Raw genomic sequence first — 15,229 nt, forward strand, 5'->3', positions numbered from 1 at the left:
GTAGCTTGTCTCTCTCTCCTCTACCCCCCTCCTCTCCCAGAATCCAGGCCACCAGATGGCCTGAGCAGGCTGTGTTTATTTGGGGCCATGGAAACCTACAGCTCCTTTTTTCTATCACTCTGTGTCAGGAACAGGCCTGGAGCCCAGCTTCAGAGCTATCGCCTTGGAACGGTGCTGACTTTATTATTCATAATCCCTGAGCTGTCGACCTGAGTGAGTTCCTGGCTTTGCTCCCTTGAGCAGTTTATTCCAGTCACCATGGAGATGCCTCTGTTCCCTCTGAGGTCTTGGGACTAAGACAGGGAGGGACCCAAGAGATCCCCCTTCCAGCCTACAGCCCAAAAGGTTTATGTCAATTGTCATTCCCTTTCTAGTTTGCTTTCACAAAGCCAGTGCTCAGGAAGTTTATTCCCTCCTAAAGAATATGCCTGTAGCAATGAGGCTGGAGTGGTAAAGCCTGTATTTGATGACAATCTCCTGTTTCAAACCTCCAGCATCCCCTAGGGCATATTTTTCAAGGTAATAGTGCTTTTACTAAAAATAGAACCCTTATTACAAAGCAACCACTAGGATTACTAACAATCATTAATCATCTATTGAGCTGTTTTTATTAATCACATTGCCTCTCAATAAAGTAATCTAGGCAACACTTAGCTGTTTCCAAACAGTGCGTCCTCTACTTTGGACCTTTCTCAGAGGTGGAATTTGTTTTGAAGTTCACGTCTTAATGATGTGGGAAACAGAGTAAATGGAAAATTAAATTTCTTTACAACTTACAGCCCACTGACAAGTCCTTGAGACAGCAGAGTGACATTCCTCCAAGAATGGCCAGTTGTCTTAATGTTAATACTTTGCTAGAGGAAAAACAAGTGGTTAACTGATAGAGACCACAGTCATGCAGGACAGGAGTCTCTATCGGTTGTAATCATCTTGATGATTTACAAGGAAAAAAGCAATTTTATCAATAGCCAAACTTCCAGAAACCTACAGATTGAATTCCCTGAGACCCTGACATCATCCTTGCCTTCTTAGGATAGAAAATCTTATATAATCAGTCACTCCTCCCAACTCTAGTGCAGCTCTTTCTGCCCACAGGTCCTGTCCCTGTGCTTTCATAAAACCACCTTTTTTCCACCAAAGACATCTCAAGAATTCTTTCTTGGTCGTCAGCTTCGAACCCCAACACTTCAAACTGCATCATTAAGAACCCTGAAAAAGGGCGCTGCTTAGCCTGTCCTTGGCTGCCTGAATCTCCAACCCACCTCCCCAGCTTTCCTTTATCTCCTGGCTAGGAGAAACTGTCGGCGTGCCCCACAAAACTACTGTTCCTTCTGTGAGGGGATGTGGGTCCACTTTTAAAAACATTCCTTTCTTGGGGCGTCTGGGTGGCTCAGTCCATGAAGCATCTGACTTTGGCTCAGGTGGTGATCTCGCCCTTCATGGGTTTCAGCCCTGTCTGGCTCCGTGCTGACAGCTCAGCACAGAGACCCTGCTTGGGATTCCTTGTCTCCCTCTCTCCCTGCCCCTCCTCTGCTCACACTCTGTCTCCCTCTCTCTCAAAAATAAACGTCTAAAAAAAAAGGCTGGTTTTTTAGGAAAAATAAATAAGTGGCTGGTTTTAAGTGGAAAAAAAAACAAAAACAACAACAAAAAACATTTCTTTCTCCACCTGCCTGCTTCTCTTCCCACCTGTTATTTGTCTTGCAAAGATTTCATACACCTGCTCCACAGGGATATGCTTAAACTGACTTGTGAATGAGCCTGAAGTTACTAAAACTCAGCTCTCGCAGAACTCAACTTTCAAAAGCACACTCCCAAAGAATTCATCTTATACATATTTATTGCGGGGGGGGGGGGGGGGTCTATGATGTACCAGGTTCTGGGTGCTGGGGACCCAGCAGTGAGCCAGAGCCCCCCTGGAACTTATTACAGTCTGGCTGGAGACAGAAGCAATAAACTACAAGTAAGATTGAGTGATGTTTAAGAAAAAAAGAAAAAGATAAAGTAGAGCAGAGTCAGAGTAAAGGGGAAGGAGACGAGCTAGGTCAGGCAGGGCAGGCCTCAGTGATGGTGTGAAATTTCGAGGGGAGAGCGATCCGGCAGGGCACAGCCCCTGTAAAGGAAAGAAAAGGTGTTTCTGGGGAACACGGAATCCGGGGTTCTTTTCACCAGGAGGCTCCCTTTAGAGCCTTCTAGCCAACGTCTTCTCCGCCGCTGCAGGACTTCAGCGTTCCAACCAGGTCCCCCTGGAGGCGGCCAAAGGGAAACGTCTAAAAGGTACCCGAGAGAGGGACTCCCGGAGCTCAGCTCGCCGCCTCCCAGCGACCCTGGCGGGCGCTAAAAACCACTCGGAACCAAAGTCCCGAGGGAAGCGCGAGCTGGCGGACCGCAGAAGCAGGCACCCACCGGAAGCAGCCCCGACACCCGAACATGGCGGCGGCCCGGTGTCTATGCTGGGGCCTGAGACGAGCGGGGACCTGGCTGCTCCCGCCGCCCGTGTGCTGCCCCCAGCGGGTTCTGCACAAGCAGGCCGACGGCACAGAGTTCCAGAGTATCTACAGCCTGGACAAGCTCTACCCCGAATCCCGGGGCTCGGACACCGCCTGGAGGGTCCCGGTGAGCGGGGAAGGCCGTACGGAAGGGGCGTTTCTCCTCCTCTGCAGTGACGTTAGGAAGCCCGGGCTCCATTGGCCAGGCTGGAGCAAATTGGAGTGGCTGCTGCTCGTAGGACGTGGCGGGGGCCGCGGGAGGGAGCTGGTTGCCGGAGCGAGTGGGGCTGGGGCGGCAGATTGGGTCCTGGCGCCGGGAGGGCTTGGGGTGTGCGGGCGTCTCGGGAGCACGTTGAGCGTGTTTCTTGCAGGACCACCGGCGTTTCCGAGTTCGATCCCCGGCCTCCAGGCCCAAATGTGGGAGTTTTCCCTTTGGCGTGGACAATAAAACCCAGAAGCTGCCAAATTTTTTGAACCTTTTGGGAAGTTATGTCCGTGGCTCCTAAGAACCCCAGCGCGCCTGAAGAAAACAGGAAACAGGGCTTCGTTTCTTCAGGATGCATTTGTTGCCAGCCTGCTATGTTCAGGCTCTTTATCAGGCACCAGGGCAGGAGAGATAGGACCCAGTCAGTTCTACTGAATTTCTACATACAGGACTGAAAAGAAAACATTCATTTATTCGCTCACTCATTCAACAAACTTCAATTGAAAGCATGGTGTGTGTACCATGGAGGCATGGAGATAGGTGGGGGGGGGGGGCGAGGAGGAGATCATCTGAATGCTTGTTGGAGCTTATCTTCCAGTGGAGGGTAGCAAGCGATAAATAAAATCAGAACTACAGAGTGTGTGCGATGGTTATAAGTTCTTTTGGAGAAAATAAAGCCTGGAAGGAAGGAGTGCTAAGGTAGCGGTCGGGTTGCAGTTTTAAGTAGGATGATCTAAGAAGACCTCTGGGAAGATGACTTTTGCGTAAGGACTCGGATGAAGCAAGGCAGTGAGACTTGTTCAAGGGACGGCAAGCAGGCCAGTGGCTGAGCAGGGAAGTCAAAGCAGATGAATCGAAAGAGGAGAGGGATGGGATGGAGGGAGGCCCGTTTACAGGGTTAACAGGTCTTTAGCTTTATTCTGAGTGTGATGGGACCTGTTGGAGGGGTTGAGGCAGAGGAGCGGAATGATCCAACTTAGTTTTACCAGGATGATTCTCAGGGCGCCTGCCTTGGTCAGTCAGTGGAACGTGTGATTTGGAGTTGTGAGTTCAAGCCCCACATTGGCTGTCGAGATTACCTAAAGATAAAATCTTAAAATGCCAGCAGCAACGACAAAGATCACTCTTATAGGGACTTACAGAGAGTAGACCGTAGAATGGCAAGAACAGGAAGGTCACTTAAAAGACTGCAGTAACACAGGCAAGAGATGATGATAAGCAGAGAGGAAGCAAAAGACTCTTAGGAATGGGTCAGGTTCAGGTTCTAGTTACGTTCTGAAGAGAAAACCTATAAGATTTGCTAGTGTGTGTGTGTTTTTTTTAGAATGTAATTTGTTTTAAGTTTATTTATTTTGAGAGAGAAAGCATGAGTGGGGGAGAGACGGGGTGGAGGGGAGGTTGGAGAGAGAATCCCAAGCAGGCTCCGCACTGTCAGCGCAGAGCCTGATGGGGTACTCGAACTCTCGAAACGTGAGATCATGACCTGAGCCAGAGTTGGCCACTTAACCAGCTGAGCCACCCAGGAGCCCCTTGCTAATGTATTTTCTATAAGAAGTGAGAATAAGAGAGGAATTGAAGTCCGGGGTGGAAGAATTGAGTTGCCATTAATCAAGATGAGAAAGTCATTTGTTCTTTCGTTCAACAAAAAGCATACTGTATACCTAATGTGTCAGACACTGTTTCAAACGTTGCAGACACAGATAAAACTGATAGGGTCCCCGCTTCATGAAGGTTATGTTCTAGTAGAAGGAGCACACAGTAAAGAAATGGGGAAAGGGGCGCCTGGGTGGCGCAGTCGGTTAAGCGTCCGACTTCAGCCAGGTCACGATCTCGCGGTCCGTGGGTTCGAGCCCCGCGTCAGGCTCTGGGCTGATGGCTCAGAGCTTGGAGCCTGTTTCCGATTCTGTGTCTCCCTCTCTCTCTGCCCCTCGCCCGTTCATGCTCTGTCTCTCTCTGTCCCAAAAATAAATAAACGTTGAAAAAAAAAATTAAAAAAAAAAAATAAAAAAAAAAGAAATGGGGAAAACATAGGTGATGAAAAGACCAGGGTGCTGTCAGAGTGCTGGGGAACTATTTCAGATCGTTAGTAAGGGGAGTCCTCTGTGAGGAGGTTTGAGGTTTGAGGCAGCCATGAGGAGACCTCAAATAGAAATTGCCTCTATGGGTCTGGAATTGAAGAAGGTTTTGAGTTTGAGCCAGACAGTTGGGAGTCATGAACACCCATAATATTTTCATCATCGTAGATGCATGAAATGTTCTAGGGAAGGAGTAAGAGAAGAGAAAGGATTCCAGGGGCATGTCAGTGTTGCAAAGAGCAGGGGCGCCTGGATGGCTCAGTCGGCTAAGCGTCCCACTCTTGATTTCGGCTCTGATCATGATCTCACAGTTCATGGGTTCGAGCCCCACATCAGGCTTGGTACTGACCGCACAGTGTGTGCTTGGGATTCTCTCCCTCCTTCTCCTTCTACCCCTCCCCTCCCCTCCCCTGCTCGTGCTCTGTCTCTTTCTCTCAAAATAAATAAATAAACATGAAAAAAAATTGCAAAGAGCAAATGAAGAAGAGTGGGAAAGTCATTAGGGAGATAAGAAGGAAGCTGGTGGAAGAGGGAGAGCAGCCCTCAAGGAGGGCGGAGCCTGGCCTCCTCAGTGCTGCAGGGAGTGCAGGGGGATGAGGATTTCACTCCCCGATAATTCTAAGATGAAAAGGGATGAAGGCAGCCAGTGGTGGGGACAGATGAGGACACCATGAGTGTTGGTAGCCAGAAGAGCCTAAGAGTGGGTAGTGTCTGCACTGGGCCTGTGGGCCTGGGGCTCAGGTTCAAAGACATCACTACCGAGAACAACACGGGAGAGAGACGGAGGTGAGAAATCCTGGAACTAGTAGTCTCTGACATAGACCCTCAAGGCAGCTGGCTCCCCATGTGAGCCTCCTGTGGCCTAGGGAGAAACAAGGTGGCCCACCAGGTTTGTTGCTCTAGGTTAGTAGAGGGGATTCCTTTTGGAGTCTCCCTGAGGCATGTGTACTGTGGAGCCTGCCCTCCCTCCAAGGAACCAGGCCTCCCATGATGCCCTCTGGAGTCCGAGGAGCCTTTTTCTGTCCTCCTGATATGATTTCGCTGGGGACCTGAAAATGGCTGTATTACATTTGCATTGTGGCTTTATATCTTTTCTTTGATTGCCCTGGACCAGTTCAGGAGTCACAGAGCTGGTGATATTTATTTAACACTGTGTACATTACATTACAGGATGATGCAAAGCAAGCCAATAATGACATTCCTCTAGGTAAGTAATTTTGCTTTATACAAAATCAGTCAGGGGGCGCCTGGGTGGCTCAGTTGGTTAAGCGTCTGACTTCTGCTCAGGTCATGGTCTCTCTGTTCGTGAGTTTGAGCCCTGCTTTGGTCTGTGTGCTGACAGCTCGGAGCCTACAGCCTGCTTCAGATTCTGTGTTTCCCTTTCTCTCTGCCCTTCCCCCATTCATGCTCGCTCGCTCTCTCTCTCTCTCTCTCTCTCTCTCTCTCAAGAATAAATAAACATTAAAAAAAAAAAAATCAGTCATTTCCTCCCACCCTCACACAATCCTTCCAGATCTCTCCAGCCTAACAAAAGTAAAGAAACTGTCTCTGGGTGTGCAAAAGCAGAGCCCTTTAAGCACTTTAGAATAGCACAGAAATGATGGCACAGCCACTGTGGAGTGCTGGGCAGTGTGCGAGACGAATCAGAGCTCTTGATGTCCTCGTGACAAGAAACAGTCTTTCCAGTAGATGAGCTGATGGTTCTCCGGAAAAAGTTAAGCTGCAGAAGAATACATACAGTAAGCTACCATTTGTGTCTTACGTTTGTATGTCTGAAACATACATTTCTATGCACATACATAGACCTGAAAGGATGTACAAGAAATTGGATTCGAGGACTGGCTGGGGGAGTGGAGAAGAAAGGATTTGGTGGCTGGGGAACCCAAGTGGGGACTTCTCCCTGTGAACTGTTTGCATAACTTTAGACTTGTGTACCACCAAACACAAGGTGAGGCCCGACAGACATAGCCTGTGAAGCTGCAAGCCCCTTTTAGGGTCCAGCAGTTTGTGGTGTCCACAGACCATACGAGGAGGAGTCGCCACGGGTGCCAGCTCCCCAAGGCCCTTGTTCAAGGTGACACGGAGACAAAGAGCCTGATCAACTGCAGCACAAGGGAGTGGCCTCCCCATGGCTTAGGAGCCGGTGCCCCGCTGCAGGTGGCATTTTGGTCGCCGGCAGCTGTGCCTTGAGGCGTGCATGTGGCCGGAGGTGGCAAAAGCCTATCTCATCAGAACCAGGGGCAAAGAGACAGTCTCATGACAGCCTCCAGGGAGACAGGGAGGCGAGTGGGAGCCCTCCATGTCTCAGCTCCTCCCCTGCCTCGGGTGCTCTTGAGTTTGGGGGCCTCACAGGCCTTCCTAGAAGACGGACTTGGCCACAGTGCAAACCCTGCCTCGGCGGCCTATGCAGATACAGGCAAGGTTGCCCACACCACGGTAGAACCGTCCCCCGACAGTACCGTGCAGTCCTTACCTCTGCAGAAAAGTGAACTGATCTGACTTTTCAAAAGGAGGAAGTTCTCTTGGAAGCAGTCCCGAGACGGGCCACCACTGCCCACCAAGGCCCGCTGTCCACCACCACGGTTCCTGGCCTTTGCCACCCGGTCTTCTTACGGCTCACCATCCAGCCTTCCGAAATTTTCCCCCTACCACGCTTCCCTACTTTCCTCAGACACCATGAGTCTGCTTTTCACGAACCATAAAAATAGAAGGAAGAAAGCCCATTTTACATTTTATAGCAAATCTGAGGCTCAGAGAAGCAGAGGGACTTTGCCAAGATCACAGTCGGCCAGTGGCTGTGCCCGTGTTAGAAGCAAGACTCCCAGCTCCGATTCTAGAATGCTTTCATCCAAGGACACCTGGGTGGCTCAGTCAGTTAAGCATTCAACTTCAGCTCAGGTCACGATCTCATGGCTAGTGGGTTTGAGCCCCGCATCGGGCTCTGTGCTGACTGTGCAGAGCCTGCTTGGGATTCTCTCCCTCTCTCTGCCCCTCCCCAACTTGTGCTTTCTCTCTCTCTCTCTCTCTCTCTCTCTCTCTCTCTCTCTCTCTCTCTCTCTCAAATAAATAAATAAACTTAGAATCCTTTCATCCAGCGGGGATGTTTTTAAACACTGACTAACTGGGCCCTGGGCACTAGGAATACACAATGTTTGCCCCCTTGGAGCTTACAGTCTATTGGGATTCCACATCCACCACATTTCAAAATACAACATTAAACTAAGTTTGTCCCTCAGTTTGAGCTTTTGACAGAGTCTTTGCTTTAAAACAAATAAACAGCAAGAAGCTAGGGCAGCCAGATCTGGGGAAATGTACTGAACCAGAAGCAGACAACCCAGGTCATAACTTTACCTCCTTTGCTGTGTGTGTGACCTTGGAAAGGCACATACTCTTGATTTTAGCTTTGAGATCTGTAAATAATCTCTGACTTTACTGCTTTGAACATTATGTTTGTTATATAAAAGTCATTGAAAGAGATGTGTGGGGCACCTGGGTGGCTTAGTTGGTTAAGCATCTGACTTTGGCTCAGGTTATAATCTCACAGTTTATGGGTTCGAGCCCCACATCAGGCTCTGTGCTGACAGCTCGGAGCCTGCTTCGGATTCTGTGTGTCCCTCTCTTTCTGCCCCTCCCTTGCTCATGCTCTGTCTCTGTCTCTCTCAAAAACAAAATAAACATTAAAAAAAAATTTTTTTAAGAAAGATGTGTAATAGGGATAGTCATACTGTATTGATAATAAATGAACAGTTTGAGCATTTTTGCCATCAGATAATCTTTTTTCGGTGTGTGTTCTGTTTTATAGATCGTTTGACGATATCTTATTGTCGGAGTAGCGGTCCTGGGGGCCAGAATGTTAACAAAGGTACAAGGCACCTTGTTTTTCACTTTGAAACTTGGCCGGGAGATGCACTTGAGTTCTATGCTTACATTCATGTGGAATAAAGGGATTGTTTTAGCAGAAGCTTAAATACCACCAGTTTATAATAATCCTCTTTATTCTTTGAATGTGGTCTGATTCTTAGACTCTCAGCTGTGGGTTGCTAAGACTAGGGTTGGCTTGTGAACCGAAACAAAGGGAAATCACAGTGTGAGCTGGCAGCCAGCTCCGAGAACAGGTTTCTTTCGTTCTCATGGAACCCATTCCCCCTCCCCCTTCTTTTCAGATCCCACTAAATTGTAAGAGAAGCACTCAGCATTTAGTTCCCAGAAGTTAATTTTTGTCCAGAAGTGCCTCACTATCTTTGCAGGCTCATTCCATCACCAACCTTGTATTCCCAAGTTGACACAGGACCTGTGTCACAGGTCACACCTGGCTGGGTGTCTCACCTCCCCATTTCAGGATTGTCACCAGCCACTGGGCGCTGAGCCTACTTGAGAGTCTCTGTGACCCATGCGCTCTGGTCCCTTTATTTACAGTGAATTCCAAGGCTGAAGTCAGGTTCCATTTGGCAACCGCCGAGTGGATTCCCGAGCCTGCGCGGCAGAAGATGGCCATCACGGTAACTACTGGTTCCTTTCTTTTTCCGTCATCCCTCAGTCGTTTTTAAACCTTTTACTCTGTAGAACTCTGGTGTTGCCTTTGTTCTCTGCAGCATAAAAATAAGATCAACAAGTCAGGAGAGTTGATACTCACCTCTGAATGCAGCCGCTATCAGTTCCGAAATCTGGCAGATTGTCTTCAGAAAATTCGAGACATGATTGCTGAGGCCAGCCAGCCAGCTAAGGAGCCATCCAAAGAAGATGCTGTACTACACAGGATAAGGTACCAGAAAGTACCCCCAAGCTTCTCTCAGCTGAGTCGTGGGGACAAGGGGCTGCACGGAGAAGACAGGAAACAGGGGGAGTCTGTGACTTCCCAGCAGAAGGTGGGAAGGCTCCGGGACCGAGAGAAGCCGCTGGCCCGAGCGGGGCTGGCCCCTGCTGATCCGGGCTTCCTTCCCACCCAGCTGCCAGCTCCTCTCCGCTTTGAAAAGCATTGATTGGGCATCTGGGCCTAACTGCGGTCTTTTTGTTTTCAGGATAGAAAACATGAATCGGGAAAGGCTGAGAAAAAAGAGGATACATTCTGTCATAAAGACAGGCAGGAGGGTAGATATGGACTGAAATCCTCCTCCAGAGCTGACACAGACCCTCTTCAGGACATCCAGGCAGCCGCGAGCTCTAACACCATCAGGAGACCCCTTGTTGTTTGTGGCTGTTAATGCTTGGCTTTAACGTGGGCGCCACCATGAGAATGTTCATTTGGAAGGAGGGTGGCAGGCACTGGTTGCAAAGGTCTTTATAGGCAATCACATGTTGTCAAACCTTAATTATCCACTTAATGCATTAGCTGTAGTAAAGTGCAGTAAACGCAGTGGGCTTCGCCTCTCATTCAGAATGCTTCAGAACAGAATTCGGACCTTTTCTGTATGTTGAAATCTGCCTCACGATTGTTGACCAGCACCGGTCAGCCAGGGGGAAACAGGAACGAGCTGCGGTGTCTGCGCTCAGGGAACACACCTCGAGTTAGGAGGGCTGAGACAGGGGAGGGGGCCCCTGAGCTGGGCCTTGAAAAGGGACTAGAATTTTAGTAGAGGTGCGGGAGGGACACGCCAGTTGGCAGGAACCGTATGAATAAGACAAACCAAAGAAAAGGCTGGGGTGGAGAAGTTGAGGGAGCCATCTGAATGGTGGATTCGTGCCATGGGTTGCGGGAGGTAAGTCTGGAAAGGAGACAGAAGCTCAATGTGGAGACTCGAATTCAAGTTCGAGAGTGTAGATTTTTTTTAAACATTAGGTTTTGCTGGGTTTTATTTATTTATTTATTTATTTATTTATTTATTTATTTATTTATTTGATTTTGGAAAGAGAGCATGAGTGGGGGAAGGGGCGGAGAGAATGGGGACAGAGGATCCAAAACTGGCTCCGTGCTGACAGCAGACAGCCGGATTCGGGGCTGAAACTCATGAACCATGAGATCGTGACCTGAGCCAAAGTCGGACACTTAGCCAACTGTGCCACCCAGGCACCCCTCTAGAATTTAGATTTTAAGAAATGTAGGTGACCAAGAAATGCTGAGGTTGTTCAGCAGGAAGGAACGCCATGTGTTAGGTTGCTGTCACATGCTGTGGGATTTTAGAGGCAGGAGAAGAGTAAGTCAGACCTGAAAATAGGTTTTTGCCATCCTATGGGTATGGGAAGAACCCAGGCCGGCATGACTAAAGCAGATTACTGTGGTGTGTATGAATTTCTTGAAATGTTCTCTGTAATTTTGATCTAGTTCACCTGTTCAGCAAATACTGCCCTGTGATGCTCGAAATGCAAGATAATTAGCTGTAGTGGTATATACAACTTTATGTGAGCAGGGACCTCATCATTCACAGAAGTGTAAAAAAGGGACAACAGGGGCACCTGGGTGGCTCAGTCGGTTGAGCGTCCGACTTCGGCTCAGGTCATGATCTCACGGTTTGTGGGTTCGAGCCCCACGTTGGGCTCTGTGCTGACGCTCAGAGCCTGGAGCCTGCTTCGAATTCTGTGTCTCCCTCTCTGTCTCTGCCCCTCCCCTGCTCACGCTCTGTCTCTGTCTCAAAAATAAACATTTTTTAAAAAATGTTTAAAAAAAAGGGACAAGTTATTGATAAATGACTCTTCCAAGAGTCCCCTCAAGAGACTCAGAGCCTACTTGGGGGTGAAGCTCATATATGCAAGGCAGTGCAACATTCATTGGTCTGTTTGCTAATTCAACAAATACTGAGTGAAAGGCCCTGGGTGAGGTCCCAGGAAACTAGCAATGAACAAAAACAGTCCTTCCTCCAGAGAACTTAAATTCGATCAGGTGATAATAAAAGTGGAGAAGAAAACTGGATTTCTGTTACGGTAACACAACCTAAAATGTGAATAACTTAAGATCTAAGCAGGTTCTGGGGAAAAAAGGGCTTCTGTCGTGAAAAGCACACGTAGGGCAGCTACAACATCAAGAGATTTTGGAAGCATAATTTTTTGCTACCTGGGCAGCTGGTGATCATGGTTTCCTGCACACCCCCCACCCAAACAACCAGATAAATAAAGTAAGTAGTTTCTGGGAACCAGAGAAGTAACTAGTTCTAGCTTGAGGGTCAGAGAAGATATACTTGAGGCGCTTGAGATAGGAGGGGAGGGGCTGGCTGGCCATTCGAGCAAGACAGGAAGACCTTGTCACCTAAAGGCTCCAGTGGTGTCCAAGCCCTGCCTATGGTTGGGACAGTGAACTACAGTATCCAGGGAATGGGCTCTGAAGCCAGTGCGCACGGGGTCAGCTCCTGCCTTCCACCACCCCCAGCTGTGGTGGGGCCTTGGGCAAACCACTTAGCCTCTCTGAACCTCAGTTTCCGCATCTATAAACTAGGGGTGATGTTACCTGTGCCTACCTCATAGGATTGTTGTGTAGCTTAAATGAATCAAGCGGTTAATGGCACTGAGCATGTACTTGGGGGATGCTAACCATGATTGACGGTTCAGTTTGGCTGAAACCCAGGCAATGAGGAGCTGTGGGAGCCACGTTGGCCACATGCAGTGGGAGCCGGGTCTAGAAAGGCCTTCAGTGTGACAAACTAGGACACTTAGCCTCCTCCTCTGCAGAGGCTGTCAGAGGAAGATTAGCCTGACTGCAAACGGGCGAGGAGAGTGCGGGGAAATGCGTGCAGGCCGGTGGACTGACCCATGGAGGAGTCAGGGACCCGTCCTGGAACTGGGGCAGTGGCAACAGGGATGGAGAGAGAGTAGCAGACGTGAAAGGATTGTGGAGACCGAAATCGGGCTGGGTGGGGTGGGAGCAGGTGAGTGACGTGTGTGATGTGCCTCGAGGCGGGGAAGGCACAAGGGAGCGGACTTGGGAGGATGGTGGAGTGAGGATGGTTCTGCCCGTGAGGAGCTGCCTCCGGGAGTGACGGAGTGACACCCGGGAGAGGAGATGCAGCCAGCCCGGGGGCTGGGGGTGAGGTTGCAGCTAGAGTGTGCAGGGCAGAGGACACAAGAAGAGCCTTGGGAATGGGTAGGAGCAGTTGAGGGTGAGCAGAGCAGAATATGGGGACATGCTGGGTTAGATGGTGGCAGCGGGGAAACCAGAAGAGGCATCCCTGTGGGCTGACCCTGGAGCAAAGCGCTGGACCCATGAGGCCCTCAGAAGACATTAAGGGTACATGAAAAGACCTGGGAAAGTGTTTGGGACACACAGGAGGCGATAAAGAGGTAGAGAAACAGCAGGCTGGGTAGGGGACGGGGAATAGAGCACAGAAGTAGGACCCATCCTTTAAAAATGCTGAGGGGGGGGGGGGGGGGCCCGGGGGGCGCAGTCGGTTAAGCGTCCGACTTCAGCCAGGTCACGATCTTGCGGTCCGTTAGTTCGAGCCCCGCGTCGGGCTCTGGGCTGATGGCTCGGAGCCTGGAGCCTGTTTCCGATTCTATGTCTCCCTCTCTCTCTGCCCCTCCCCTGTTCATGCTCTGTCTCTCTCTGTTCCAAAAATAAATAAATGTTGAAAAAAATTAAAAAAAAAAATGCTGAGGGGGCGCCTGGCTGGCTCAGTCGGTTAAGCGTCCGACTCTCAATTTCGGCTCAGGTCACGATCTCTCAGTGGGTTCAAGCCCTGAGTTGGAATTCTCTCACTCCCTCTCTCTCTGCCCCTCCCCTGCGCTGTCTCCCTCACTCAAAATAAATAAATAAACTTAAATGCTGAGGATTGGGATGCCTGGCTGGCTCAGTGAGTAGAGCATGAGACTCTTGGTCTCAGGTTCGTGCATTCAAGCCCCATGTAAGACGTGGAATAAATAAAGATTTTTTTTTGAAAAGGCTGAGGACAAAAGGGTGAACAAGAATGAAGCGTTCTGCATTCATCCAGCTAGGAGGACCCTTAAGATCTGTACACTTGGCTGCATGTGCACCTCAAGGAACAAATTGGTTCATCTTAAAGGAGAGCACCTCCGGCAGGCCTGGGTGGCTCAGTCCAACGGGTGTTCAACCCTTTGTTGTTGTTGTTGTTGTTTCATTATTTATTTTGAGAGAGACAGAGAAAGTGCGAGCAGGGAAGGGGCAGAGAGAGAGAGAGAGAGAATCCCAAGTAGACTCTGCACAGTGCCCAGAGTCTGACACAGAGCTCGAACTCACAAAACTGTTAGATCATGACCTGAGCCAAAGTTGGAAGCTTAACAGACTGAGCCACCCAGGCGCCCCCCACCTTTTTTCTTGAGGGGGCAGGTGTGCAACTCTCAATTTCATCTCAGGTCATGATCTCTGGGTTAGTGGGTTCAGGCCCCAAGTTGGAATTCTCTCTCTCCCTCTCTCTCTGTCCCTTCCCTGTTCGCTCGCTTTCTTTCTCTCTCTCTCTCAAAATAAATAAGTAAACTTAAAGATTAAGGCCTAGCATGCCTGGCTGGCTCAGTGGGTAGAGCATGTGACTCTTGGTCTCAGGTTCATGAGTTCAAGCCCCATGTAGGGCATGGAGTAAAGGTATTTTTTAAGAGGCTGAGGACAAAAGAATGAACAAGAATGGGGGTCCCTGGGTGGCTCAGTGAGTTAAGCTTCGGACTTCCTGTCAGGTCAAGATTTCATGGTTGGTGGGATCCAGGCCCCAGACCTACCTGCTCAGTATTCACTCTCTCCTGCTCTATGCCCCTTCCCTGCTCATTCTCTGTCTCTGTCTCTCTCTCTCCCCCAAAATAAACAAATAAGCTTCAAAACAAAACAACAAGAAAACATGGTTTAAAAGGAGAGCACCCTCAAGGCAGGGGACTGGAGCCAGGTGGGTCAAACTCTTCCTTCTTGCTGATGTTAAGGGGGGAAGGAGATGAGTTTGTGCAGACTTTGCACATGTCGGAGAGAGAAAACCAAAGAAGAACGTGTCCAAATTCCCTGCGCCCTGGACGCGTGGAAATGGGAGAGGCAAGTTCTCCACTCGGCACGACGGAGAATCAAATCTTTCAGAAGCTCATGGATTTTAATAGTGGATTCTAAACCGTGTGTAACGTTTAAAAATGAGCTCATTCCTTATTTGTATTACTTTTTGGACAAGAGTTTTAAAGAAAGAAAATTATAGGCTGAACATTCTATTTGGCTTTATATATGACTTGCTATGTATGATATATATTTATGACCGGACAGATTTGTTCCTCCTGGTTGTGCATTGCCTGGTGATGGTGAAGATCCCGTGTTTAGGTACCGGTATTTGTGATGGACGCTGTTCTGTGCTCGTTCACTTCCCTACACTACATTTTCCTGACATTCCTGAGTTTTTCGTCCGTTCTGCAGAGGGAGACACGAAGGCTGGAACGGCAGGCTCCACGCACCCGGGCGCCGCTGACTCCCAGCCAATCGCGTCTAGGGGATGGAATGGCAGGGGCCTAAGCCGCAGGCCCCAGTGGCCTAATGGATAAGGCACTGGCCTCCTAAGCCAGGGATTGTGGGTTCGAGTCCCACCTGGGGTAAGGGCACCTTTTTGGCTCTCTCGGCG

General features: G+C 49.4%; 1 protein-coding gene, 1 long non-coding RNA gene and 2 other non-coding genes across 5 annotated transcripts; 3 read left to right on the plus strand and 1 right to left on the minus strand.

The window, feature by feature from the left end:
- Positions 1–1,822: 1,822 nt before the first annotated feature.
- Positions 1,823–2,523, minus strand: LOC121017896 (uncharacterized). Its single transcript, XR_005784940.1, has 2 exons — positions 2,407–2,523; positions 1,823–2,113 (listed from the first exon to the last, which is right to left on the minus strand). It is a non-coding gene; the product is annotated as an uncharacterized LOC121017896 (long non-coding RNA).
- MRPL58 (mitochondrial ribosomal protein L58) lies at positions 2,394–10,122 on the plus strand. 2 transcript variants are annotated; one of them, XM_040456353.1, is made up of 6 exons: positions 2,394–2,616; positions 5,940–5,976; positions 8,572–8,631; positions 9,186–9,268; positions 9,362–9,531; positions 9,788–10,122. In XM_040456353.1, the coding sequence occupies exons 1-6, from the start codon at positions 2,431–2,433 to the stop codon at positions 9,870–9,872; spliced, it is 621 nt and encodes a 206-aa protein (XP_040312287.1). In that variant the 5' UTR covers positions 2,394–2,430; the 3' UTR covers positions 9,873–10,122. The 2 variants fall into 2 exon arrangements, with proteins under 2 accessions (XP_040312287.1, XP_040312288.1); XM_040456354.1 differs by lacking the exon at positions 8,572–8,631.
- Positions 10,123–11,675: 1,553 nt separating this feature from the next.
- On the plus strand, positions 11,676–11,789 carry LOC121018154 (U11 spliceosomal RNA). Its single transcript, XR_005785050.1, has one exon. It is a non-coding gene; the product is annotated as a U11 spliceosomal RNA (small nuclear RNA).
- Positions 11,790–15,130: 3,341 nt separating this feature from the next.
- Positions 15,131–15,203, plus strand: TRNAR-CCU (transfer RNA arginine (anticodon CCU)). The gene has a single exon. It is a non-coding gene; the product is annotated as a tRNA-Arg (tRNA).
- The last annotated feature ends 26 nt before the right edge of the window (positions 15,204–15,229 follow it).

The sequence above is a fragment of the Herpailurus yagouaroundi genome, unplaced genomic scaffold (genome assembly GCF_014898765.1).
Source record: "Herpailurus yagouaroundi ecotype Mexico unplaced genomic scaffold, PumYag 217, whole genome shotgun sequence".
NCBI classification, from domain to species: domain Eukaryota; kingdom Metazoa; phylum Chordata; class Mammalia; order Carnivora; family Felidae; genus Herpailurus; species Herpailurus yagouaroundi.